The sequence below is a fragment of the Chrysemys picta genome, chromosome 4 (genome assembly GCF_011386835.1).
Source record: "Chrysemys picta bellii isolate R12L10 chromosome 4, ASM1138683v2, whole genome shotgun sequence".
In the NCBI taxonomy this organism is placed as follows: Eukaryota; Metazoa; Chordata; order Testudines; family Emydidae; genus Chrysemys; species Chrysemys picta.
The window spans coordinates 131,094,472-131,122,370 of NC_088794.1; the positions used below are offsets into that span (position 1 = coordinate 131,094,472).

General features: G+C 44.3%; 1 protein-coding gene across 3 annotated transcripts in view; it reads right to left on the reverse strand.

The window, feature by feature from the left end:
• Positions 1 to 24,721, reverse strand: part of CCDC85C (coiled-coil domain containing 85C) — a 141,585-nt gene extending 116,864 nt beyond the window's left edge. For 2 of the 3 annotated variants that reach the window (XM_042858698.2, XM_042858696.2), the window contains exon 1: positions 23,218 to 24,540. In XM_042858698.2, coding sequence (XP_042714632.1) covers positions 23,218 to 23,926 — 709 coding nt within the window. In that variant the 5' untranslated portion in view covers positions 23,927 to 24,540. Of the gene's footprint in view, positions 1 to 23,217 lie in introns of all 3 variants that reach the window. The other variant, XM_042858697.2, reaches the window with a different exon arrangement.
• Between the last annotated feature and the right edge of the window lie 3,178 nt (positions 24,722 to 27,899).

The window sequence follows — 27,899 nt, forward strand, 5'->3', positions numbered from 1 at the left end:
CTGATAGAGCAAACCTGTCAAATGTTTTACTGTGGATATTCAGGCCAGAGATTTGTGTATGATCCAGGAAAGGGACTGCAAATTTGTCTTTGGCTGATGGCACCTGACAGGCCTCTTTCTCTGTCCTGGACTTGGACCATAACTCAGCAGAGAGCAGTTCTGGGATTGTTTAGTCTGCAGAAGAGAAAAATGAGGGGGGATTTGATAGCTGCTTTCAACTACCTGAAAGGGGGTTCCAAAGAGGATGGATCTAGACTGTTCTCGGTGGTAGCAGATGACAGAACAACGAGTAATGGTCTCAAGATGAAGTGGAAGAGGTTTAGGTGGGATATTAGGGAAAACTTTTTCACTAGGAGGGTGGTGAAGCACTGGAATGGGTTACCTAGGGAGGTGGTGGAATCTCCTTCCTTAGTGGTTTTTAAAGTCAGGCTTGACAAAGCCCTGGCTGGGATGATTTAGTTGGGGATTGGTCCTGCTTTGAGCAGAGGGTTGGACTAGATGACCTCCTGAGATCCCTTCCAACCCTGATATTCTATGATTCTATGATTGATTCTAAAGCTGAGACCGGATTACCCCAGAACATCAATAGGATGAACTAAAGGAAAAAAAGTCTCACCTCACCACCAACCCTCACTGGCCAACGATGAGCTTTCTTTGTTCACAGCCTCCCACCCCCTCTACCTTCCTCTCAAAGCTAGCTCCTCCCACACACACAGACACAGACACTGTGGCAGGCAACACAAGGTGCCCAAGTATGGTGGGACGCTAGGGCGTACTCTCTTTTCCAGGAGCCCCACCCACAGGTAGGTCACTGGGGCAGATGGAGTCCAAAGGGAAAGAGAACCAACATCCCCAGAGCACTGAGAGATTTCCCTGGCTCCAGCTCTAGTATGGGGAGTGAGAGAAATGGGGAGCCACTCCACAAGACACAGTACAGATTGTTCTTGCCTCAAGCATCAGCCCCACTTTGCATGATGGTGCGGACAGTTGTGGAAGGTGGAGGCCCCACTCTCTCATAGTGACCTGATCCCCACAGGGAGCAAGGACCACACAGTCTGCTCACAGGGAATGCTAGTGCAATCACCCTTGCATAGTCCATGCAACATGTGAGGAGGAAACTGCTTGTGTAGCACTCCCACCCCATGCCAGGGCCAATCATAATCTGGCCCAGAGTTGGGTCATCAGAAAGAGTAGAACAATAACTTAGCATAGATGACTCTGGCTTACTCACTTGAGAGCCAAATTTCAGTCTCAGGAATAGGGACTTGATGTCAATGCAAGGATCCAGTAGATAAACTTCAGTGCACGGCATCATCTCTGCATCTCAGTTTTAATAATCCTGGTGCCTTTCTACTCCTATTCAGCCTTATATTCACATACTGTTTTCAAACACACACCATGGACTCTGTAGTCATTTGCTTCCCGCAATCACTGCTTTCTTCATTGCACTTGGCAAGTGTCCCCCATCACGTCTTCCTTCTCACTCACATTCCCAGCGGCTGGGCACCATCAGCAGAAATCCAATTACTGGGACAATGGGTCCCAGCCTGCAACAGGCTGACGGGCCTAGCTGACCTCCCGCCTCTGCGATCCCTGAACAATCACCACTTTTGTTTCAGCATTGCTATTGTTTGTGATTCTTTCGCCTCCATGGACACAGGAAAAAGGGAGATGTTCAGAGAGATGTTTATGAATGAGGCTCAGAGTACATACTGCAGGAATACAGGGCTTAACCTTGCACAAAAGGGGTCATGGTTTATATAAAAAAAAGCTATGTATAGATTAAATGATTAAAGATGCAATATGCAACCAACTCAGAAATGAAAGATTCTGGACAATCTAAAAATAAAAGGGGAAATCCTGGCCCCAGTTGAAGTCAATGGGAATTTTGCCATTGATTTCAACCAAAATGTTTATACAAAATAGAACATCTTGGCAGATTTTATGGTTGTGTTAAGATAGAGTTTAAAACATCTTTAAAATCTAATTAGATTGAATCTCAACTAGAGAAAAAAATAATTGAAGTTATTTTAAGTAAATCAGTAAAATTCCCATTAAGGACCAGTTATGGGCCCCAGGAAGAATAGGACCAGATCTTCACCTCCTATAAATTGGAATAAGTTTGGCTTCAGTGGAGCTCCTCCAACTTACGCAAAATGAGGATCTGTCCCTAACAATTCTACAAAACTAAATACAACAGGTGGATCTATACCTAGATCTCACTCATCATCAGGGTAGCTGAGAACTTAAGTGGCTGGTTTAGACTCAGGCAGCTACAACAGACGTTCTCTTTGGGAGGGGAGAAGAGTAGCTTAGACCACTATTTGGTTAAAATTAGCCTTTAATAATCATAGCATAATGTGCCTGCCTAGCATAATGGAATGGACATTCTAGTTAAGGGATGAGTTACATTAAGGCCAAAGAGGCAGCCCTACATTGCACAGCCAAACCTCCCGAGGATGGAGGACGAGAGCCGACAGCAAACCAGTCAGACGCATTAAAATGTTCCCTCTTTGTGAAGCTCTTATAAGCAGAAAAAGATAGTAACAACTTAAATCCATTCTAGGCCTTCAAGAGTCAAGGCAGTCATGTAATTTCATTCAATGAAACATCATATGATAATAAGCAGCAATGAAATAAGCCACATATAAATCTCCCTCTCACTGGAGCGCCACATATATAAATCCATTTACCAAGGATTACTTTGTAACTCCTGCTGTAATAAATCATTGGGAAAATGTCTTGTGCTTGCTAGCAGGCTGGGGATTTTGAAAGACAGGCAGGCTCTCTCTTTTGGGGTAGGGGCAGGGGAGGGAGTCATTTTTACCGAGCCAGCCTGAGAGTTAATTAAGAATAATGTATTAAAAAAAAACCACTTTTTTTTATTGTCAATAATAAACAAAGCAATATAAGAGCAGCTCCAAGGACCTGATTCAAAGTTCAGAGAAGTCAGAGCAAAGACTCCCATTGACTTAAATAGGCTTTGGATCAGGCTTCATGTCATCATCATCATCTACAAAGGCCGATATTCTGGCCTTCTTTCTGCTTGAAGTAAATGTTTTATGTAGGCTAATCCCAGATAAATAATTGTTTTCTTGTATTATCTAGATCTTTCACTACACATTGTGGGCTGTATTAGAAAGATTAAACTCTCCAAAGTCAACTAAGAGCCTTTGCTAGAGGGTACTCCGGTTTTCAACTCTACAAGAAAGCAATGCACAGAAATATCCTGTGTAGCTGCACTAATGCGTTTGCCTTGCCGAACCCAGTAGCATGTCACCCAAAGTTGATTATTCGCAGCCATGAACAAGGAACAGATCAGAGAAGTTTTTGTTCCAACTTGATGAGCAAGTGGCGGTCAAAAAGGAGTGAGGGGTAGCATGACACAGTGATAGGAGGCGCTATCTTTATGCCATTTTACTTTATTTATTGGAGCCAAACTGAAAACGTATACATGAAACGTCCTTACGGGAAAAGCAAAATGCTTTAATGCTGTTTCACCCCAAAGGTCATCTTCCTTAAGGTAACAGTAGACAAGCACATGCTCTTCAGCTTTGCAGCACATAATGGAGCACAACTTACCTACCCCGCACCCTTCGTTCTCATTGGATCATATAAGAAAGCAGAAAATACTAAGATGCCAGGGACAGTTTCAAATAAGATGCAGGCAATGCATATTACTGGATCAGGACTCTTTCCTCTGTTTCTGCTTTTGATTTTTGCCTGCCCTTTGTACCATCCATATCTTCTCTCTTCAGACTAAACCATACTCTTCATATCTGTGGGGTACAAGAACCTGAATGGAATAGAATCAAGCCATGGGGCCAAATTCACCCCACTGTAACACCACTGACTTGATAGCAAGGCCCAAAAGAGGTAGTAAGCAGCTCTGCATTATGCAGTCTGCTTCTTTCAAAGGATCTTAAACCAGATCTTGATCTATATAATATATGGTAAGTCAGACAATGGATATAGCAGACATCTCGGAAGGGAAGAGAAAGAACAATCTGTACAGGCTCAAACCCAGCCCAGGTCAGTAGTAACAGAAATTTGTTACTGTTTAAAGGATCTATAGTGTCTTATTGATAAACCTTTGGGGATTCACTGTCCAATTCCAGGTAGCCAACAGTCTAGAGGAAGTGCAAGAATAGCTCCGGGAAACACCAGGAGGCTAAGCTGCTCACTAATATACGTGCTGCTCTGAAAAACTCCCACTGCCCTCACCCCTTTCATCCACTTCCTATTTAGAAAAGGGAAATTTGCTTTATGACCACCCAGCCCAGCCCCAGCACTTGGTCACCATGGGCAAAGAGAGGCCACGGGAGACCACACTGACAGCATGTCATTAGGACAAGCTCTGCTAGCGGATAGATGTCCACATTGCAAAGACCACCACCACGTCTGGAACCCTACGAACTCCTGGTTGGCAGCCTCAATAGATTCCAGTCTTTGCAACCTTGAAGTAGTTCTTAAAGGTTAGGAGTCAGGTTTGTTGGCAGGAGAGTGTGGGGAAAGTTTGCACAGCTGCTGCCTGTGTAGTACTGTCCTGTGGCTAAACAGAGGACTTCAGTCTCCTGGACTGCCATTCTGTCAATTTTCTCAAGCACTAAACTCACACATATACGTTTTTAAGAAATAATATATATCAGAAAACACATGTTCCTACTGAGGCTGTGCATTACAGGCTAGCTTTCAAAATCAATACTCAGACTTCAGTGAAGTACAACAATAAAGCTTCTAATATCTGAAGAACTTTTAGGAGGAAATCTTGCAGCAGTGCCTTACAAACGTGGATTCTTAAGAAGTCTCCCATGGAGAGCATTTTTCACAGGCATCACTATCACTGTCCTTTAACACCAGTGATTATCTGATACCATTCCAGGCTGACCTCACATTCCTTACCCACCTGAAACTCCCATTTAAAGATAACAGGAGTTCTGGGTGCACAAAGAATGCAAGATTCAGCCAGGGACAAAGAGTCCAACTAATGCAGATCAAAACGATGCTGTTCATAAATGCCTGGAACTGATTTTGTTTCATTGCCATATTAACTTTAATCTCAGTTGCGTGTGGACCCAGAAGGCCAGTAAGAAGTCCAATATAATTTATTAGAAATAAGCTAGTAGGCTAATTTTTTGCTTAAAAATGGACAGCAACAGTTTTGCAAGCACAAACATTCTGTTGTCCATGTGGATTATTATTGCATATACACCTCTACCATGATATAACGCAGTTCTCGGGAGTCAAAAAATCTCACCGCCTTATAGGTGAGACCGCGTTATATCAGATTCGATCCGGTGTACAGGCAAGAGCCGGTACGCCATGCTGGACTGGACCGGCTTCCCCAGCAGTGATTTAAAAGGCCTGGTGCTCCAGCTGCTGCGGGGAGCCCCAGGCCCTGTAAATCACCACCGGAGCTCTGGCAGCCGGGCTCGGGCGGTGATTTAAAGGGCCCGGGGCTCCACACGAATTCGGAAATAACACGGTAAAGCAGTGGGGCTCGGATGGCGCTTTAAAGGGCCCAGGGCTCCCCGCTGCTTTACCGCGTTATATCCAAATTCGTGTTCTATCGGGTCGCGTTCTATCGGGGTAGAGGTGTATTTCAGATACACTCAGAAAGGCATATAGATAAGGCCCGGGACTGGAAGTCAGCAGATTTTCTCTCTTTCTCACTCTGTCATAGGTAAGTTAACGTCGAAAGTGTAAAAAAAAAAAAGGGGGGGGGGGAGGATAATGATGCATCTTTAAGGCTCATAAGGCTGCTGTGACACTAAACTCATTAAAGTTTGTAAAGCACTTTGAGATTCCTACTTGGAAGAGATTATACAACTATAAAATATTATTTGCACTGTTCTAAAGAAGTACAGTAAATATTACTGCAAATCCAGCAGTACCATTTCATGCACCATTAAAATGTACTACACTTCTTAATCTAATCATAAGCACTTCAGAACCTAGATCTGTCATTTGAAACATATAGATGAGCCTTCATCATTGAATTACCAGCTGGGTCAACTATATACAGCACAGGGTGAATATGCACTTATTTTTTCCATTTCTGCAACATTGTGAATTGTGCTAAAGTTTTGAACTGGACCTGGTTTGTATTTTCAAAACTCTGTAATTATGGGTCTCCTGACTGCTTGCTTTCCATCCTCTCAGGACTAGGGCTGCAGATTTCAGCAGGTTTGAAACTTTGACAACATGTTTATATGCACTGAAAAGCAAAGATAGGCAGAGCCACAAAGTTCAGGTCTAAACTTTCCAATGGTTAAATCAGAGGCTTTGATGCAGATCCATCTCATGTAAAAATACAGACTTCCCTTCTCCACCTGCTAATATTAATGAATCTGGATTAGTTACAGTTCTCTACAATCAATATTGGCTATCAGTTTGTGGTTTATTGATAAACATACAGTCTTTATTATTTTCGAGGCTCCTCTTGCCTGTGTTATGGTCTTGGTTTAAATCCAGATATGTAGGCCTTGGTTTAAAAATAAAGATCAAATCCAAACATTTTCATCCTTAACATATTACCCAATCAGGAAGTTCTCTCTTTTTAAATACACAAAGCACTAGACTGTGTTTCGTATACAAGTCTGACTCCAAACCCATCCTTCGCTTTGAGTGGTCAGAAAATAAATACCAGACTCCCTATTTTATCCAAATAGGACTGAACAATAGAGTGGAACTGCAGTTTTTCCATCTGAAAAATTCCCCATTCAAAGGGACTTAGCTGGATGATTAAAAAGAAAAATAGAAATGCTTCCATGCGGGAACAAGTTAATCAGCTTTTGTTTACATGACCTTCTCCTTCATGGGCAGGACCCACAAAACAGACAGGCCATCTCCAAAACTACAGTGCAAGCAAGGCTATTGATCAGCCATTTAATGCATTTAACAGCTCTTCTATCACACAGGGCCGCCCAGAGGATTCAGGGGGCCTGAGGCAAAGCAATTTCAGGGGCCCCTTCCATAAAAAAAAAAAGGTGCAATACTATAGAATACTATATTCTCGTGGGGGTCCCTGCGGGGCCCGGGGCAAATTGCCCCACTTGCCCCCCCCCCCCCACAGGCGGCCCTGCTATCACAAGGTTTTGTCAGAAACTTAACCAAACTTTTTTAGATGTGACTAGCTACTTTGGGTACTGCCAATTTTCAAAAGTCTGACTTGAGTCACCTTCACTGAGCACCTGTCCTCTGAAAATCAAGTATCCTTAAAAAGCAACAGAGAGTCCTGTGGCACCTTTAAGACTAACCGATGTATTGGAGCATAAGTTTTCATGGGTAAATACCCACTTCGTCAGATGCATGACCCACGAAAGCTTATGCTCCAATTCATCCGTTAGTCTTAAAGGTGCCACAGGACTCTCTGTTGCTTTTTACAGATCCAGACTAACACGGCTACCCCTCTGATAAGTATCCTTAAGGTATCTTAAGTTGAGTAGTCAAAAACTAGGCACCCAAAACAACTAATCACTTTTGAAAAATCTTGGCCTATAGTTTTAAAAACAAGCAATAATACATGTGTGTGTGTGTGTGTGTGTGCGCGTGCGCGCGCACGTAAACATACATGTCCTTCACCTGTTTACATCTTCTTGCAACACACATGCAGCATCTGCCTCAATCTTTAACAATGCTTGTCAGTTCATTGCAAAATTATGTTTCTAGGTAAAACCTTTCCATCTAGATTTGAAACAGGAAAAAAAAACCCACATGAAGGGCATGGCTTTCACTTTTACCAGTGACTGATCAGTGCAAGCATTTTTTCCCTTTAATACATGTTGACACGAGTACATTAAAATTAGTCCATCAATCTAAGGTCTCTTAAAGAGGGTTTAATTTGTACTTATTATTTGCAATATGATTTATGAGATTCAGTTTCTTTTTCCTAACATCGCTCAGCTGCAAATTAGTACCTGACTGAATTCAATAATGTATTTTACCCTCATAGGATCTGCATGCACAGTTTGAATAATTCAATGGTGTTCGTTTGGGGCAATCCTTATTTTCCGCCTTGCTGCTTGGTTTTACATATAAAAAACATTTAGTGTACTAGACAAACAACAAACAGAAGCATAATTAGTCCTTTCAAACAGCGATGATGTTTAACTTAACTAATTGAAAAGAGATAAAGCAAAAGCTTCCACTGAATGGCTAGCAGCAGAGTCACAAATGCCACTTTTCTGAAGTTCATATTCCAGTAATTATCTTTTATACAAAGAACAGTGACTCACAAATCTATTTAAATTTTTTAATGAAAAAGCACTACAAAAAGAAATCTGATAAAAAAGCTTTTTGTGTCAACTTAAATCTGAAACAAGGTCTTTATGATTTGTGGGAGTGGAAAGTCATTAAGGTTTCAATTCCAAATGAAAATTAGGGCTTTTAAATTTCCCATAATACTCACACTGACAACCTTTCATACATAATTGCTGAGGAAGAGTTACTGTGGTCTTGTCACCATTTTAATGATTTGCTAAGTATACTGACAAATATATCCTCCCTGTGAAATCCACCATGCAAACAAGAATAAAAGTCAGGGTTGGCTAAAGAAACATTTGGTTCAGACAGACAGCAGACTGGATCTTATTACTTTTAATTCAAGACTTATTAGGTGTTAACAAATTAGAGGGGTCAGAAATGGAGCAATCAAGGGACAAGGTGGGAGTTTAGTTGGCAAGGCAAGGAAAAGAGTCTTTAGTTATTATAGCACGGACATTATTAGCTTTTGGCTGAGACAAAGAGAAACATAGCAGTTGAGGATTCATTTCCTTCATGACTATGGAACTGTGTCTCAGCCTAAATTGCATTAGGAAGTCTTATGTTGTCATCTCATCATAAAAAAACAAACCTGAGTATAACATTTAGGATCACACGTGTTCATAAATTAGATAAGCTGAAAGACAACAACTTCCACCACCAGCTATTTCTCCCCTCCTTCCCCCCTCCCCCCAAAATTGTTGCTTTTGCAGTCTACTAGGACATAAGTTTACCTGTTGTGCATTTGTCTTGCCTGTCTGTTATTGGTCTGGACAGTGGTGCTTATTGTTCTTTGTCTCATTCACCTGAGGACTTCCTTTAAGAAAAGTTTGTGTTTGCTAGTAATATTTAACATTAAGATGTTGGTAGCACCTAGAGGTCTCAGTCAGGTCAGGCCTCCCCTCATCCTAGGCAGTGTACATGCTATAAAGACCCCTTCCCAGAAGAACTTGAAGTCCTGTTTCAACTTTATTGATCCATAAACTGGGAATTCAGAGCAGCTGGGGATTTTGGTTACTGAAAAGGAGAAGAACTGCTCCTGACTAGCTCTGAATAATATGTTTGTTATTATTTGTATTAGTCGTGTCTAGAGGCCCCATCTGCAGCCAGGTCCCATTGTGCTAGGTGCTGTACCTACACGTTATAAAAGGCACTTCCTTTCCTGAAGAGCTTAGAATCTAAGGCTAGGTCTACATTACCCGCCTGAATCGGCGGGTAGAAATAGATCTCTCGGGGATCGAATTATCGCGTCTCATCGGGACGCGACAATCGATCCCCGAATCGATGCTCTTACTCCACCAGCGGAGGTGGGAGTAAGCGCCGTCGACGGGGAGCCACGGAGGTCGATTTTGCTGCCATCCTCACAGCGGGGTAAGTCAGCTTCGATAGGTCGAATTCAGCTACGCGAATTTGCGTATCTTAAATTGACCCCCCCTCCCCCGTAGTGAAGACCTGCCCTCAATGTACAGACAAAGGAAGTATTATTAGCCCCGTTTGACAGGTAGGGAACTGAGCCACAAAAAAAACTTTAAATGATTTGCACAAGGTATCACAAGAAATCCGTGGTCAAGACAGAAAATGTACCCATGTCTTCTGAGTTCCAGGGCCCGAGCTACAAGACCACCTTTCCCTCCCGTAACTGTCCTTGTAAGGCTTAAAATTACAGCAACAACAAGATCTTTAACCACAGAGCAAGAAAAACCCAGGTTTTTCATTTGGTTTAAGAGATGACAGAAGGAAACAAAGCAGCCACGGCAGATTAGACGTCCACAAAATCCATAAATCAAGGCAAATAAAAAACAGACCCACCTATAAAAGTTGTTTAAATATACCGAACGGAGTATTATTCTGTTCAAATGCAGATATGTAACATAGCCTGGAGGACTGCAAATTGCAGAAGTAGTTACAGTTAGAGGTGGAATCTTCAGCAATTCCAAGAGAAAGAACATCTCAACAAACAGGGCATGCATTATCTTGTTTCATGACATCAAAAAGGAATGAGTGTTCAGGCTTTGAGAACTGATCCCTGCGTTTTAAGAGGTGGAACAACTAGTTAAGAAGATGACAAAAGAAAAACTTCTAGGAGAAAGCAGCATTGCAAATGTTATCACATTTGCAAGAGAAGATCCACAACAGTGGCTGAACTGTATACTGTTAATAGTATCAAAAATAAAAATCAGGACTGAAAGAGTGAATAATTCAAAACCAAGAAGGCAAGCACGACACACATGTAATAGCAAAGTATAGAACCTATCAGCAATCCGCAAAGTATCAAACAACTGACTCGCTACAGTGTTGGGTTTGAGTAGCTACCATCATCATCAAGAACAAGAGGCCTGTTATCAGTTATTTTTACAATATGCCATCTTTGTGTGCCACATGAACCACTGGTGATGATCATATAACCTATAAGTATGTATCATATTCGACTGAGAACAAGCTTTAAACTCAATGGGAAAGGATTAAGAGCTCTGCAGATCCAAAGCATAGATCAACCTTGTATTTAGCTTCTGGGAAATTTACAAATACAAGACTGATTCTACAAATGCAAGCACCAAAAAGAGGGAGAAGAAAGAGCAACCAGGAAGACAAAAGAACACTACTGTCTCAAGTGCTTTAAGATCTATTGATGAAAAGCACTATATAAGAGCTAGGTATAGTTGTTGTTATCAGAAAAATGCCTTAAGATTATATGTAAAATACCATTTTCTTTATAACTCTGTCAAGAGCTAAAATGATTGCGCATCTGAAAAGGATTACTTCTGGCCCCGTTACCCTGTTGACAGCATAGGCATCTACTTGCCAAAAATTAAGAAAAGGTGTTCCAACATAAAATGTGGGAACTTTACTATACTGAAAATGGATCCACAGGAAACATACATCATGCTAAATGTGGGGTGGAGGGGGAAAGTCAGTGAAAGAATCAACACAGCTATTGAAAATAAATAAACCCCTTTAATAAGAAGATGTGGCTCAAACTCCTGGCCATTCATTAAGGAACTGGAGAACGTTCCCACTGCACATAAAGGCTAGGTCTATACTGCGCACTACTGGCACTGGCATTTCAGGCACATGTCGGTACTCTTGGTCGTCCAGCATCTTGACAGATAAAAGGAGACACAAAGTCAGTCCATCGGTGGTGCTTAGCAAGGATATGGGAAAAGAGCCTGATGCGTGAGCAGCAAACCTTTCCACAGTGGCTACCGCTTCACTCGCCAGATGGAGGTTGAAGCATACTCTGCTTCCTGGCTCACCTGCAGGCCTCAGCCTGAGCTCTCTGATGGCTCTCCACAGTGACTGCACCAGCCTTAACCTGGCTTCTCCAAACTGAGCGATTGTGGGCACAATTTTCCCAGTTGTCAATAGGAATGCTGAATTTCTTGAGATTTTGCTTGACCGTCTCACTGTATCGGAGATTTGGCCTTCCTCTGCACCGCAGGCGATTCTTGCATTGGCCATAGAGCACAGCCTTCAGCAGATGATCTCGAGGCATGCGCTCCATGTGTCCCAACCAGCAAAGCCTGCGAACGTCCAGCGTAGTCTGCATATACTTTAGGCCAGTTCGCCCAAGGATCTCGGTATTAGTGATCCACTGATTGCAAGCAACTCCAAGGATTTTTCTAAGACATCAGAGGTGGAAACTCTTCAATCTCCACCTCTGCTTGGAATCCTTAACCCAGCTTTCAAAACGTAAAGAAGAGTATTAAGGACACAAGCCTGATCCTCTGTGTTCAGGATTAGCAACTTGTTGTTCCAAATACGTGAAGTACGTTTGCCAAAAGTGACAGAAGCTTTGCCAATTCTTGCATTGAGTTCCCTATCAAGGTTAAGTGAGCTGGTAAAAATTAAGCCAAGATAGCAGAAGTGACCCACGTTATTCAAAGCTTCATTATTGACTTAGATTTTAGGTGGAATGCTAGTACCTTCTGACAGGACAACTGTTTTCTTGATACTGATTACCATGCCAAACTTGGTGCATGCATCAGAAAACTTGTTCCTTACAACCTGCAATTCATCGGGTGAATTAAAAACGAATGCAGCAGCATCTGCAAAAAGCAGATTCCAAATAGTAAGCTGGGTGACATGCCTTCTGCTCTGGAATCGTCTGATGTTAAACATGTAGCTACATGCCACAGTGAAAAGCAGGCTACATCCACACTGCGGTGTGTAACTACACGTGTTAGTGAAAGGCTCTGGGAGGGGGAGGCAGCGACGAAAGGCTTCGGCAGCTGCCTTACCCTGTTGCCTCTCCCCTGCCAGAGCTTTTCTGCACAGCTGGAAGCCATTCCCTCCTGCAGGGAAAGATTCCAGCAGCAGTGAGGCAGCAAGTTTAAAAATTTTATTAAAGTTAATGTTTAAAATTAAATATACACAAGTTAAGAGGGAAGGTACTGTACATCTGGGGTCAGGCTTGAGTTATGAGGGATTACAGGTATTGGTTACAAGGATGAAGAGATACATACATATCACATAACCAGCATAGACCCAGAGTGGGGTGCGGGAGTTTTTAGAGCGTCAGTGGATAAGTGGGCTCGGGTACACCACCCATGGAATGTATAAAGAGTCCAAGTCAGTATCGGTGTAGTGAATAAGTACATGGGTGGGGTGCGTCCCTTGGTTCGTCAGAGAAGGAAGTGGGTTATTTCCCTGGTCTGCGGTCTTGATTACTCAATGTGGTATTGACGGTGTCCTGTGATGTGTTCCATATAAATGTCTCTGGACCACCTGATGGTGTCGGACACCATAAGTTGTCTCATGAACCGGGCGTAGCGTCGACCGACTCCACACTCTCTCAGTACCAGCTCATTGTGGTGGTCCCACGAGTCCAGGGCTCCCACGATCAGGGCGTGTATCTGGACCTCGTAGCCCTGGGCTCTCAGGGTGTTGGCCAGCGGGTTGTACTTTACTACACTACTAACAATAACAGTGTAGATGGGGGAGGCACTTTATGGGCATGAAGAGAGCTGTGTAGGGTACATACCCTAAGGGTTCAGGCGAGTCTCTATTCACCTAAACAATGCTTCACCTTCTACACTGCTGTTTGCACCCATTCTGGAGTGTGTGTAGTATATGTACTCTACACACTGCCATAAGGAGTGAGCAGTGTAGACGTACCAATATAAGGAGTGGGTAATGACAGGAGAGGTGTTCATGGGACAGGACATAATCAATGATAACTAAGGTCATAGAACACAGGACATATCATAGTAAGAAATTGCACGTGAAAGACAGATGCGAGTCTTCTAGTGCATGTCTGACACTTAATGGTCAAGTCAAAGCAAGGAATGCAGGGTGCAACCTTATATTTGTAATACCTGATATCAGCTTAGATTCTGAGGACTCTGGTTAAAAAACTTTGGTAACTCCAACCAGCAGAAAGATATCAGATAAGGATACTGACAGCAAACTTTTTGCTACAATGGTTTCCATAGAAATATTGAGCTTCAGGGATTGGAAATGCCACAAGGATTACCTAATTTTTTTAAATAGTTGTTTGTTTTTATTGATCTGCTTTGACTTGTCCTCTTTATCCTCTCCCTTTTCTTTTGATAGAATCATTCCTTAGTGACAGCTCGAGGCAACATCAGTCCTGCAGCTTACTGCACAGAGCAGCACGCTTACCACACAATACAACCTAATTTTCTTATATCGGGATGCACCAAGCCCACAAGCAGGGTAGGGCCCACCTCACCAGGGACCGGTTGAAACAATGGTATGGTGCCTACTTCTCCAGCACTAGTCCAAACGATGTGAAGCAGGAACAGCCTTATTTTGACTCCATGGTGGTGATAACTTGAGCCTCCTGGGAAACCCAGAAGTCCTTCCCCCTTTATTGTGAGCCTAGCTGGGCTCATGCAGGCTCCCCCGCCCCTCCTCCATCCACTAATCCCCCAGTTTCCTCCATAAACACTTAAGCTCTGTTTCCCTATTGTGAGAGCAGATCCCCAGCGGCATAGCAGAGCGGTTTGGGGCAGGTGCAGGAGAAGAAAGGAGATCAACCACTGTCTTGAGCCTTACTGCAGGGGGTAGAGAGGGCGACTGACTAGTTTTGCAGGGTGTCGCAGATTTGCTTGAGCAGGCCCTGCAGGCAGGGCTGGGTTGACACTACAACATAAGATTGCTAGACTATCACCCTTCTACTGTTTGATCTTCAGTGTGCACCTGACCTGTGCACCTGAGCCCACAACCCCTCCAATCGCCGCTATTATTCCCAAATTCATAAGGTCATGTGAAGAGAAACCCACGACACTAATGTGACACAAGCAATCCCCTAACGAAAGCCAACAGGTCTAACGAACGGCTCATACATTACGGAGGAGCCTGCAAACTGGCATGCTCATGAGAACCCCACTGAAACCAATCCGCTAAATTCATCCCTGGTTTAGGATAGCTTTGACTAGGCCACTGGCTCTCTGGAGGCAGAAAGGCTGTATCCACCTGTTGTCTCTTGTCTTAGTCTTAGATTGTAAGTGCTTTGAGGCAGGGACCATCTTTTTTGTTCTGTTGGTGTGCAGTGCCTAGCATCATGCGATTGTGGTCCCTGATTGGAGCCTACCATCAGGGAGACTGGAGCCCATAGTAATCAAAACTGCCCAAGCAAGCTGAAAATTTGGCACCACTAAAGTGGCTGTTGACGGGGGAGGGGGCTGTGCTGACTGGCAGTTTCCTGTAGCAGGGCTCCTATGGCTCCGAAGGCTGCGTTCCCTAGTAGAGAACCAGCACTACTGGTTACCCTCTCCCAGGTTGAAGTCACCTCAGAGCACAACAGACCGAGCTGGTACAGAGAGGAGTACAGGCCAGTGAGTCAATGCTGATGAGTAAGGGTTTGTGAGATCCGGAACAGGCCTCAGTTATCCTAAGGAGTGCCCCGATAGTGACTAGAACAGCATTTAAAAGCTGCATTGGATGATGGGACATCTGGTTTCAATGAGGCTGTTGAATATCACTCCTGTTCATATACAGCTAGACTGGGTGTTACAATGTAGGGGGAGCACAATGCCTCAGGGAGGCACTCTCCCCCACATGTACACACTGTGCACTAGCCAGTTGCTCTTCTAGGTGTCCAGCACCACTCCTTGAACCTGTGCGGAGGAGGGGACCGGTGATTTGCTCTCCAGAGGGAGCAAGGGACAAGCAGTCCCTGTTATTGTGATCAGCTCTTGCAAGGGCAATATAAGCTAGGGGGCCCCTCTTTTTCTGTGGTCTCTGTGCACAAAAGCCAATTGCAACCTGGCCCAAATGGTGCAGATGGACAAGACAACAAAGGTGTCATATATAGCGTGCAATGCAGCACTCCGATACCTCAGTGGTAAGTGCTTCAAAAATGCCTATATATACAGAGCTACCCAGAGATCATTTCCGAGTGCTGTACACCATGCATCCCATTCACAAATAAAAGCGCTCATTAGAAAAATGGAATTGCTGCCGTTTTAAGCCTCTGTCAGATGAAGGAACGATTTACAAATGTACATGAGCAACGATGCTTCTGTTACTATGGAGAGTCACGTGCTGGCATGATTGCTGATGCGGGAGACGGAGTTAACCTTCTTCTTACTTCACAAGTCAGTAGGCAACGGAAAGGCAGATTCTCTGAGACAATGCTACTTTTCCTGCCAGTAGTTATCTATTTGTGGAAATGGGTCAACCTCCTCGTGGTGGACATGTTAGTGTGCGAGTGCCTAGCAGCGCTGCTTACAATTTTCTGTCCATTACACAGGCAGTGGAACGGCTGCACATAACTACTTCTGGCAGCCAAGTGTTTCATGAATTGCAGCAAGTTAACCACAAGGAGATGATGACATTTTGAGACAGGGCATGATAAATTCCAACTCCCAGACAAAAGGCATCTTTAAAAATAACCATGCAAATGGGAACACAAAGCTATACAACCCATACAGGTAAAAGCTGCGGCTGTGAGTTCTGGCGCTAAGTCACCCCAGTACTGCCAAGGTCAGCAATGTCATATGCTTTGCAATGAGATGAGTTAAGGACAGATTGCCCATGAGTGAGGATGGAGTTCAAGCATGAACTGGCTTTCCTTGAGTCACAGCTTTAATGCTATTTTACACTGGTTTTTAATCTGCTAATTTCTCTTATTCTGCTGCTTGGAAAGTGTATTGGAAATGGTTGTGTCGATTTAAGCCCATTGGCTCCGAGCCCTTTTCTCCTTTCCTACTGCCCTCCAGAGCACCTGCACCCGAGGTAGGCCTAAGGCAGAAAGATGCCCTGGGAAGCTGAGACAGCAATAATAGGCCCCAGAGGAGGTGAATCTGAGGGCGGTGTGGGCAGAGTCATGAGCGCCACACCGTCTCGCTGCTCACCAGCAGGAGAGCATTGGTTACACCTTCTCACTGGTAGCAGGAGCTGTTGGTCACTGAGCTCTGCCCAGTGCCTCCTAGGGCATTAATCCAAAGGTATGGAAGACACAAGGCATAATTATCCCTTCGCCTTAAACAGGCCCACTATTACCTGCTACACCACAGTAACACCTCTACTAAATCTCAGCCTGTTTTAATGGTCATGCCCCCCACATTCCCCATTCACTGGGCATGGCAGGACTGCATTTTGAGTTACTGTACCTGTCGCTTCATTAGATCGCCGTTTAATTCAATCCTCTGCTTTATCTGATCAAACGACTCCAGAGGAACCAAATCATTTACATTGCAACAAACATAGTTTACATCCCTTATTTTGATTGCTTTTGACAGGTGTAAGTGGATAATTCCATCAAGAGCCATAGAAAATTGCCTTTTAATCAATAGGGAGTTTTCCCTCCTAGGGGACATCTCATAACAGTGAAAAGTCTCTTTGGAAGAGAGGCCAAAATTATTAATGAGAGTGAAGGAGAAAGAGTTGAGAGATGCTAGGCAATGGATGCAAATTTCTAAAGATGACACCAATTTGGGGGGCCCAGCTTAAACATCTTTGGCCTGATTTTTAGAAGTACCCATAACTCCCAGTGCAAGTCTAAAAGGAAGGCATGAACTCAATACATCTGATTTTTCAGAGGTTAGGTGTCTCAAGCTGGTCTCCCAAAAACTGAGGCGCTCAAAATTAGTGAACAATGAAATTAGTGGCCTGAGGAGACTCAAATCACATGTTTGGTGGCAGTGTTTGAAACCTGGGCATTTTTTAATCTTCTATTCACAGACTTGGATAAAATTACAGAAGATTTTAAAACAGGTATTCTGCTCAGGTCCTACATTTAAAATTTCAGCCCAGGGCAAGTTTCCATGGTTATTATGAAGAATTGTAGCTCATGTTCTACAATACTAGAGCTATTGTCATGTAAAATACAGCAGCACCAAAAAATGAATGTTTCTACAGCACTTTGAAGAGAAAGTGCTAAATATTATTAGAATAAGCATACTATATGTGAAGCTTGAGCCAACCTCAGATCCAGGGCTCTAGTTTGGCCCATTCTAAAGAACGAGGCTTTTGTGGAAATAGAATCCAGATCTGGGTCCAGATTTCACTGCCCTGGCCATATAATTCATGTGGATGAAACAGAGAGTATGCAAGAGAGCGGAGTCTGATGTGAGTCCCTCTCCAAAGAAAATTTTACTGTCAAAATTAACTTTTGGGATTCCATCAGAGCTATAGAAAAACGTCTGTTTCTTCAATGTGTGGCAGGTGGTCATTAAGATACCTTAAATAATCCATATCCCTTGTTTCTGCCAGACCTTGCTTACACCTACCTCCTTTTGGTCTCTCAGGCCTCATTAATGCACCCTAGCAAATGTATATAACGATTGCAATACTCCGATAACAACAAAGGACTTTGGCCCTAAAGAGAATGGGTAGCGGGAGAAAGAATGGACAGAGGGAGAAAGAAGTACAGTAAGGCTGCACATAAGATCAATACCAACCCGCAGGGAACAGCTCTTTAAATGACATTTCTTTGCCACCATGTTAAACATAATATATTGTCCCCTCTAGGTAAATATGTGAACATTTACAAGTGGGAATTGGTAAAACTAGTGATCTTTCCACCCCCTCGTCCTCAGAGATAATTCTTCTTCCATTGAAGAGGATAGCAGTGATGAATTATTACAGCAGAGACATTAATCAATAGCCTAATTGCCAAATGCACAGATTTCCTACAGACCTTTCTGACCACTCTGGTTTTTTAGAAAGTTGACCTAGCTAGAGTTGGTAGCCAACTGGAATAAAGCGCAGGACACACAGGAAACAGCAAGACAAACTGAGGAGCGGCTTAGGCACCCAGAACAAACAACTTCAACGGGAGTTGAATGTGAACCTCTCAGGACAAAATTTGGCCCTTCAGAAAAAAATGAAAAGCCCTCAAGTCTTGTATGCACTGGGATTTTGTCCTCATCTCATTCATCAATTGCTACTATGTTTGCACCAGTACAAACCTCTAGTGTGGACAAGAAAAGCCACAATTTGCATTTACCCTAGTTTCAAGCAGAGTTAAACTGGACTGGTGAAAATCACAGCTGCCCTTGTCTTTACTAGTGGTTTACACCATTGCAGTACACTGGTGACCAATCACCAGTGGCTGGTGGTGGGAAAAGTCCCACACACAGACAAGGCAGAATTGTTCTACACTGGCACCAGTGTCAGCTGTGCAGAGTCCCAGATGTGTACACAAATCCTATGGAAGCCAACTGTCTTATGCTTTCAACTGTTATTGGATAACAGCAATAAGGGTCGGATCTAGAGTCTGCTAAAGTCAATAGAAATACTCCCTTTGACGTCAGCAGTCTTTGGATCAGTCCCTGAGAGTTTAATTTCCCACATACCTTACAGTTAAGCAGCAATATGAAATATCATTTACAGTAAGGCCAGACAGATTTCTACCTGGCTTTTTACAGAATATCCAGAGACATGGTAGATTTTATACACTCTTCTAGTAAATTTGGGGTCATCACTTATCTTTATTACCATTATTACTGCTGTTGTCTGTAGTTAGTCACTGAGCTCTGGATACTTCTCTGATAAAAGGCCTACTAAGATCTCCTTGCACCACAGAACTGCTACACTTTAAAGGAAAGACAATGGGAGGTAAGAAAAGGGAAAGTGGGGCAAAGTTCTTTCTCATGGCTACTAAAATTAGCCTGAATTTACCTGTAGAATCTACCATTTCATGTACATCTTCTCACCTTGGGTCTGATCCGCAGTCCACTGAAGTCAACAGGAGGATGGACAGTGGACGCTAGATTAGGTTCTTGTGCTTCTATATGCTTGTAGGAGAAAGGGAAGGCAAGGCTGTGGTTTAAACCCTGTTCTCTTGTACAGACCTCCTTCAAATCTAATTTGTCGTGTGAGAGACGAGTCAAATGGCCTCCAAGTGCTTGACTCTTTCGCAAAACCACCATCCAACTGAAATCATTCTGCTTAATACATAGGAAAGCATGATCCCCATACAAAACCTGAGTACTCTTACTCCACATCCTATCTTAGGCTCTTAGAGCTAAGAAACCACGTAGGGACTGTTTTCTGTCTGAGTAGCTGGGGGATGGGCAGCCTGGGCATTTTTTAGTTTGCCTAGTGCCACAAAAAATTAAAACCTAGCACCAGTGCTTCTCTGCAACAAGACACTGAGGAAGAAAGTGAACTCCACTCTCCTCCTTTTATGTCTCTCTATCAACCCTCAAATTATCCCCTTTATTTTTATCCAAGGGAGAAAAATCAATCCAAAAATGTAAAGAAATTTTAATTCCACCTTCTCGTGCTTACGGCACAAGAATCACCAAGCGGAACAAATGGACAGAATCCATGATGCAGAGTGTTTCAGTCTCAGCTCAATCACAGACTCGACTTTCTGCATTCTTTATGTTCACCTGTCTCGCTCTTCCACATTGCAGCAGTCTTACCAGAATTGCAGCACACAGTACTGAGAGTGCTTCAGTGCCAGACTTCTTGCTGCCAATCAAAGGTTGCCAGATAAGAGACTGTATTTGCATATGCATTCACAACCTTTTCCAAAGGCACAGGGCCTTTGCTGAATACCGATGCCATCGGAGAATGATAACTATGCAAGTCATTTTACAGCTTCCCTACCTAACTCACCAGATCAGGTTTATTGGCATCCGTACGTCGTGGATTAATACAGAGTGTACATTATATCTGCCCACCAGCAGACACGAAACTATACACGTTCCTGGTAAAAAGTCATTGTCAACATTTCCGAAAGAGACCGTCCTAAGTGTTTCAAGTTGGGCATCCATTAAACAGAGGAACCTAAACCTGTCACCACTTCTGAAAAGTTTTCCCTAAATCCACATTGCTCCTTCCTACACAAAAACCCAACCCAGGCCGCCCCTCACCCTACACACATGAGATCCTACCAAACCTAATAGTCCCTTCTCCTCTGTGTGGGTTATTTCCACTCAGAGAAACAGAAACTGAGTTTCAACACAAAGTTTTCTTGAATTTATCCCATCAGGGCAAAGTTCCACATGTAACCATTGGGCTCTCTCCCATGGGGTGTGTATCCGCTGAACCCAGGCTTTCCTCACCCTGCCCAATACAAAATATCCCGAGAGAACCTCTGGAAGTAAAGGGTATCTATGCTGTGTCTCCTTGCTTCTACACCACAAGGCACTCACTCCTTTACAGTTCTTTGGACTGCATGGAATGTGCAGGGGCTACATGATTTCCCCAGTTACCAGCATCAAAAGGAGGGGATGAGGCAGCATATGTAGTTCAGGGAGAGTGGTTGCACAGCGCAGAGTGAGAAACTAAGCAAGTTATCACACAAGCTGCCATAACTTGTGTCAATGACCCTGGCAAGTGGAGAATCTAGCACAGTGGTTTTCAACCTGTGGTCCGCAGACCCCTGGGCGGCCGCTGACAATGTCTAAGGGGTCTGCAAAAGGTAGTTGTTACCATAGAACAGTGGTTTTCAATCTGCAGCCCTGGTGTCACTCTGTTGAAGTTAGTGGAGTGACACCTAGGAGGAACTTGACCGAGTGTATCAAAAAGACTTTGTGACCCTCCTCCCACAAAGAAAGAATTTAGAATTAAAATGTTTTGGGGTTTTTTTTGCACAATTCACATCAGGCAAAGCATCTGAAATGCAAACAGCAACGCTTTATAAAATAAGATCTACAATTCTGCTTTGAAGACATTTTAAAATTCTGCTTCAAATTCATGAGATGGTAGAGTAGCGGGAGAAGCAAATTACTTTTAAGATGCTGAGTATGTCCTGCAACATCTGAGGACAGTACCAGCCTCTAAACCAGCATTCCCTGCCCTGAGTTAAATGGATGTAATGTGTTCAACTATTGTAGGGGAAAGGCAGCTATTGCAAGGGAACTCGGAGCATGGCAAGTTAGTGAAGGATAACACTCTTCAGGATTCGGTTGATAAGCACAGAGTGACCTCAAGTCCCACTCACATTCTCTGGGGCCCTGAGGCTTACCCATAGAACACCAGGACCTTGCCATGCCCTCTGCTCCCTCCGCCACTCCTAAAACCCCTTCAGTCTTAAGGGACAGTTACTTGGCAACTCTGCCAAGTCACTCTATCTGCCCCCATCCTGTGGTTCTCCCGTGGGAGGGGATGATCTACATCTACCCCTTTGTAAGTGTAACATTCTCACATTTGGAACATGACAAGTTGACAACATCAGTCAGAACCAACTCCCCCCACTCCTCCCTTCTGACATTCCACTCAGCCCTTGCTGTTGCAAGATGTTGATGCTGAGGCTGCCGTTTCTAAGCTTGGAGAAGGAGGATGCTGTAGTTTATACCCCATTTACCACAGAATATTCCAATCGGATTTGGATATTCTGGTGGAAAGTGGTTTGAAGAAGCTGAAACTCCAGCCGTTGTGTATGAGCCCAGTTTGCTTCCTATTGATTCTTCTCATCTGAATTGCACCCTTTAGAAGTTCTTCCTGTCAAATTTGAAATCCTCTTGCATCCCACACTTCTTTCCCCACAAATCTGGATTTTAAAGACATTCCGGGGATATGCTAGTAATAATATTATTATCAATATTAGTATTATTACTATTTTACAGCCAGCTCAATATAGACTTTACTGGGAATTTGCCTGCCTCAGAAGAGCAGGATGAGGCCTGTCATCATTCCATATTGGGATTTTTCTAATTGTGACCACACCGTTGTATCAAGTATAAGTACAGTTTCAGTTATAGAACTCTGATTATTTCACAAGAGGAAGGGTGGGGGTGGGGGGAAGGGGGAAGAGTTAAGCTAATTCCTAAACATTGAACATAGTCTTTAGCTACTAGGCATTGCTCAATTTCAGACAGTCTGCCAGTGAAAGCCCCATGGAGCTAACAGGTGATACTTTTATCCATTATCTGGCAGATGAGGACTGTAATAATTCCAACATCCCAACTATGCTTTTATCAAGCTCATCAAACTATCCGGCAAGCAGCTAAGATAAAACAAAACACTAACAGGAAAAATCAATGTTTATTTAATTCAGAAAACACATAGTCAATTTGCCTGCCAGGACTTAAAACAAAAAATAAAAGACCATCCCACAGTCCCCCTCGCCATTAATAATGCATATGATGAGCATTTAACAATAGTGTAACTACATCAGAACAGCTCCACTATGAACTAGTTAATCAGATTAACAGGTTTAATAAAACCACAGAGAAATGCACAGGGTGCATTTCACATTTCCCAGAAGATCACCTACTGTATTTATTATCATACAATTACTACTCCTTATAATAAATGATAACATGCATTCCCAGGGACTCTTCCGGATGGATGCAATGTCCAAAGGTCAATGCACTAACCCTCAGAACGCCTCCTTAAGACAGGCATCTCCATTACACAGGTGGCGAAGTGGAGGCAGAGTGGTTAAAGCGACTTGCCCAAGTTCAAACAGGAAATCTGTGGCAGAGCTAAGCACAGAACCCATGTCACCTCACCCCAGTTGTGTAAACACTAGACAGCACATCCTCAAACAGAACTAGAGAGAGGGAGGAAGTGGGGGAACAGACTTACCATTGAGACCATTGGGGATACTTCTGTGGTGAAGGGGTGCAGACAAGTCATCCATAGATCTCCTTATTGCTCCAGCCTTATTCTCGACAGGTTTGTGATGGTGGAGGTGATGGTGATGATGATCTGGGCTCCCTGCGCTCCCAGTGCTGGAGGTGCTACTCCCATCCCCCACATCCCTGGTGCCAGAGCTCCCATTCAAGTTGGTCAAACTGGCCTGGCTGTCTATAGAGCTCCTAGAGCCAGCTCCATTTCTCTCTTCATCTAGCATGAGGACTATCTCCTTCAGCTCCAAGTTCTCCCTCATGAGGGACTCCTGCTTTGCCTCTAGCTCCTTCAGCTTCTGTTGATACATCCCAACTTCTTTCCACATCACACTGGCCGTGTGCCTCCCAAACCTCTGCCATTCCCTGGACAGTTTTTTGCCTTTCTGCCGGTCATCATCCAAGAAGCAGCAGAGCTCTCTCAGTTCCTGATTATCGTCCTGTAATTTCTGATTCACCTCCTTCAGCCCCCTGATCTCATGCAGATGAACCTGCAGCCTCCTGTTTACATCCTTCATTAAGTTGCCATGTTCCACCATTAAGTTCATTTTTTCATTTTCTACTTTCCTCAATCTTTTCACCAGCTCTTCCTTGCTCCATCTCATCATCTCCTCTTCTGAAATTTTGTTCAGGTCTTCCTTAGACCCTTCCAGAGAATTTTTTGCCATATTTGAGTCTAGATATTGTTTCTTTTTAAATAATAATAAACAGTGTTTTCTGGAACTAAAATTTACTGTAACATGTTGGGCAGGGAGAATATTATAGTTCTTCAGAGAGGATGGGGCAAAGAAAAAAACAGCAAATTCACCTTGAAAGATTTGTCCCCCATATCAAAAACCAAAGAAAGGGGAGATCCGATTCAAAGCTTTAGAATTCTTTGAATTAAGTCTCCAAAGTTAATCAATCGACTTACCCTAGGAGAACACAACACTAAGTGGAGGCTAATCAGCAACGGTCAGTCTTCTTGGATTTGCTCATTTCACTTGTTCCTCTACAAAAATCCCAAACCCACCGATTTCCAATAAACAGTACAAATAAAATAATAAGGGCACCATTAATTCCTCCAGTGCAGACCCAGCTTTCCCGATCCGATCCCTGTCCACATCACAGCTGCTGAGCTAGGTAGCTGGTTTTTAAAATAACATGTGAAATAGAAACCTGTCCCTCCGGTTGTTTGTTTTGCGTTAATTCCGAGGCTGCTGTCCGGATGATGTCAATGCCTTTGTAAATTGCACGTAAAAAAATTCATGACAAGAGGTGGTGAGCGAAGGAGCATTCCTCTAATGGCACAATCATCAGAAAGCAGGAGCTAAGCTACAGGGCTTGAACTGGTCCCACCTACTTCTGGGGAGGAGAGCGGAGGTGGGGGCCCCCTCCAATATTGCAAGAGAGAAAGCACAGCACAGATCCACTAAACAAGAGGCTTCCCCCACCTTCTTACCCGGCTGCTGCTGAATACAGACAGTTTTTTGCTCCGGGAGAGGAGGATTAGAGAGGCAGGGACCTCCCCCCGCAGCCTGATTGGGTGTCAGAGGCTGGGGGCAGGGACCTTGCCATGCTCCAGACTTTTCAGGTTGCATTCGCTTTGCGCCTCGGGTCAAGTTACTGGGGAGAAGTGGTGGCTCCCCCAGCCAATGCGAGGGCTGCAAAGCGCTTTCAAAAAGCAGGTACAAAGGGAAAGGTAGGGCAGCGTCGCCTCTTAAAGGGGCCGCACTCTACACACACACACACAATCTGCCTTTGCCAGCGTCTCGCTCGGGCTAACCCAGCAGCCATGTGTCACCGCCAGGCTGTGTCTGAAAGAAGCCGGCTGCTCCTGGGAACACAGGGGACGCAGAGCCTCTACTGCCTTATTGTATGTCTGTAAATGGCCCCGACTCTTGCTTTCTGCAGCAGTTGCTGGTGAATTTGGTTTATTTGTGCATTAGGTTTGCTGCCTGGGTTCCATTATGAGTTATTCATGCTTATTTATTTATTATTGGTTTGTTTGATCCCTGTTTATTACCAAGATCCGTATAGGACAAGGGATGTGGTGTAAGAACCCTCCCCCCTTGATGCAGCAACCAGGAAAGCAGATGGGGTGGGGTATATGGGGAGGGAGGTGCCCTTTATTCCAGCAGCAGAGATTTCCCAGTTCTGGGGATATTCCTTTTGTTGTGATGGTGCCTCGGTAACCACGGTGAACGGGAAACACGGTGCTGACCCTGGGATTGCTGGCACAAGCAGGCAGTGTCACAACAGCTGCAAAAACAACCTATGGCTTGTTGTTCGGAGGGTTTCCACTGGTCAGTCCGAAGCATGTGTCTCGGTCGCTTACCAAAGTGGCACCACCAAAGCTGAGGTCCTGCAGTCGATCACTTGGGTGGCTTTCTATCATTTTGTAGGGCTTCGCAGGGATGGGTGCATTGTATCTAGAGAGAGAAATAACCAGAGAGGGGAAAGCAGCCCCTCCTCTAACTTCTGCCCACATACAGCTGAGGCTACTCTACGCTGTGTAGGCCTCCTCTCACAGCCTCCATCCTGCTAGCCCTTATCCTGTGCGGCCCAGCCCCTTCTTCCAGCGCTGTTACGTAACATGCGGCCCCTCCTCAGCCCCATTACATTAGATAGTAAGGTCACTTCTCCTGCCACTCTCCCCCTAGAAGGCCTTCATCCTTCTCTGACTCAGTCTGTGTCAGCGTTTGGCCGCACCACAATATAGCTTTGGAACCAAGTCAGTTTTCTTTGGCGTATGTACTAGTGCCTCCAGTCCTCTGAGTCCCCCTCTTGTGGCTGCTCCTCTATCTGCAGCTGGGCAGCAGCCTCCTGTGACCTATGCCTCAGCTACTGTAGCCCACTGGTGAGTGTGTGAAACGTTGCCCTCAGTGCCCTCTCAACAGGATAGGGTCTGTTAGAGTTCCCAGTTGGTGCGGCTTGGCTTGTAAACTCAAGCTGTCATGGTTTATGCTTTTAGTTCTGGAGGCCCCTGGTTCAATCCTTGGTGTGTCAGCCAAGATGGTGGCCATCACACCACCACTATGGCTGCCCCAAGGGTGAGGCAGCCCTGCCCCCAGGGAGGTGAATTTTCTTACCATACAAGCTAAGGCCCTTCCTGTTGCTACACCTCTCACCACAATGAGGGGAAGGGAGACCAGTACTTGTGGCACACAGAGCCTTTGGCTAACCTTAGACCTTGCTTTGACCAGCCTTTACTGAAGGATTACTCAGTACTGGCCAGAGGGATCTGGCAATACTGGTGGACATACTCAGCTGCTGTCTAGAGCAGTGGCCCAGATATCAGAGTGTGTGGGGACTGCATTGGACTGCTTCTCAAGTGGGCAAGGTGGAAGGACATGAAAGGCACGGGAGTGGGCTAGGTCAGCCTCAGATGTTTGCATCGTCTCAGCCCACTACGCAATAGGCTACAGTAGGGGTGTTGGCTGTGCACCAGAAGAGACATCCCTTCCCCTTTCATAGCCATACCTCTTCACAGGGACCCTCTTTCCATACACAGCCTGTGGGGTGCTCAGCTACATGCTGAGCAAATTCACATATAACCCCCAACAATGGAGGATGTTCATGAGTTTCTGCAGCAGCAGCTGAATTGCAAGATTCCTAATTGTCCATAGTTTTAAAGGGAAAAATACAGAAAGGACATTTTCTCCTGCAGAGCCCGCTATTCCTGACATACTGCTGGTTAGGAAGAATGAGCTGGAGGCCAAGAAGAAGCTGGTCATAGCCGGTAACAGCAGTACTGCTTAGCTGCAATTTAATGAGTGCTTTCTGAGGAGCAGGGATAGCCTTGGAAGGAAAGTGAGCAACCAGCTTTGGCTTGAAGTCATCCCTATGGCTAGGCCTGGCAATTTTCAGCATCCTGCTAATGGCCTTCCCATTGTCCCTGAACCCAAGCATGAGAATGAGGAAAAACAGGTGAGCTGGGCACATGCACAGAGTGCAGTGGTCAGCACAGGGCCCAGGCTTGCTGTAAGGGGAGGGTTAGCTCCATGTTGCTGGAGAAAGGGTGGACGGTAGGCGAGATGCAAACTCCAGCAATGCAGGAGGGAAGGGTCTGGGTAGGGAGCTGCAGAAGTGTCATTGGACTATGTTGATTGAAGAGCTGCTGAATATATCTGGGAGGGGTTTAATATTTGCATAGTGCCAAGCAAGTGCTAGGCAGTTTTGTGATGGTTGTAGGATATCTCATAAAGGCTACGTGATAATAAATAAGTATGCTTTGCACTTATGTGTCACTTCTCATCCATAGATTTCAAAGGAGGGTAAGTATTGTATTACTAGACCTATTTTACAGATGGAGAAATTGAGGCATAGAGAGCAGTGCATTAAGTCAGTAGCCTTGCCAGGAAGAGAACACAGGTCACCTGACATTTAGTTCTGTGCCCTATCTTCTGGACTCACCACTTCTCTACACCCATAATTTTAAATTTGCTTTTGCCATGTATTGCATTGTAAAAGGAAAAATGCACCAACAATTAGTTGTGGTGGTGCTGCCAGCCATTTCCTTTGTGACCTTAACCTGTCTTAGAATGTCCCTACTGGGAAATCATCACCTTCCTTATCCAAAGGGAACCTCAGTCAATGATTCATTTGACCTCCAGGTTAACTTTGTGCACTCTCAGTCTTTTGGCCACATTGGAAAGCTGG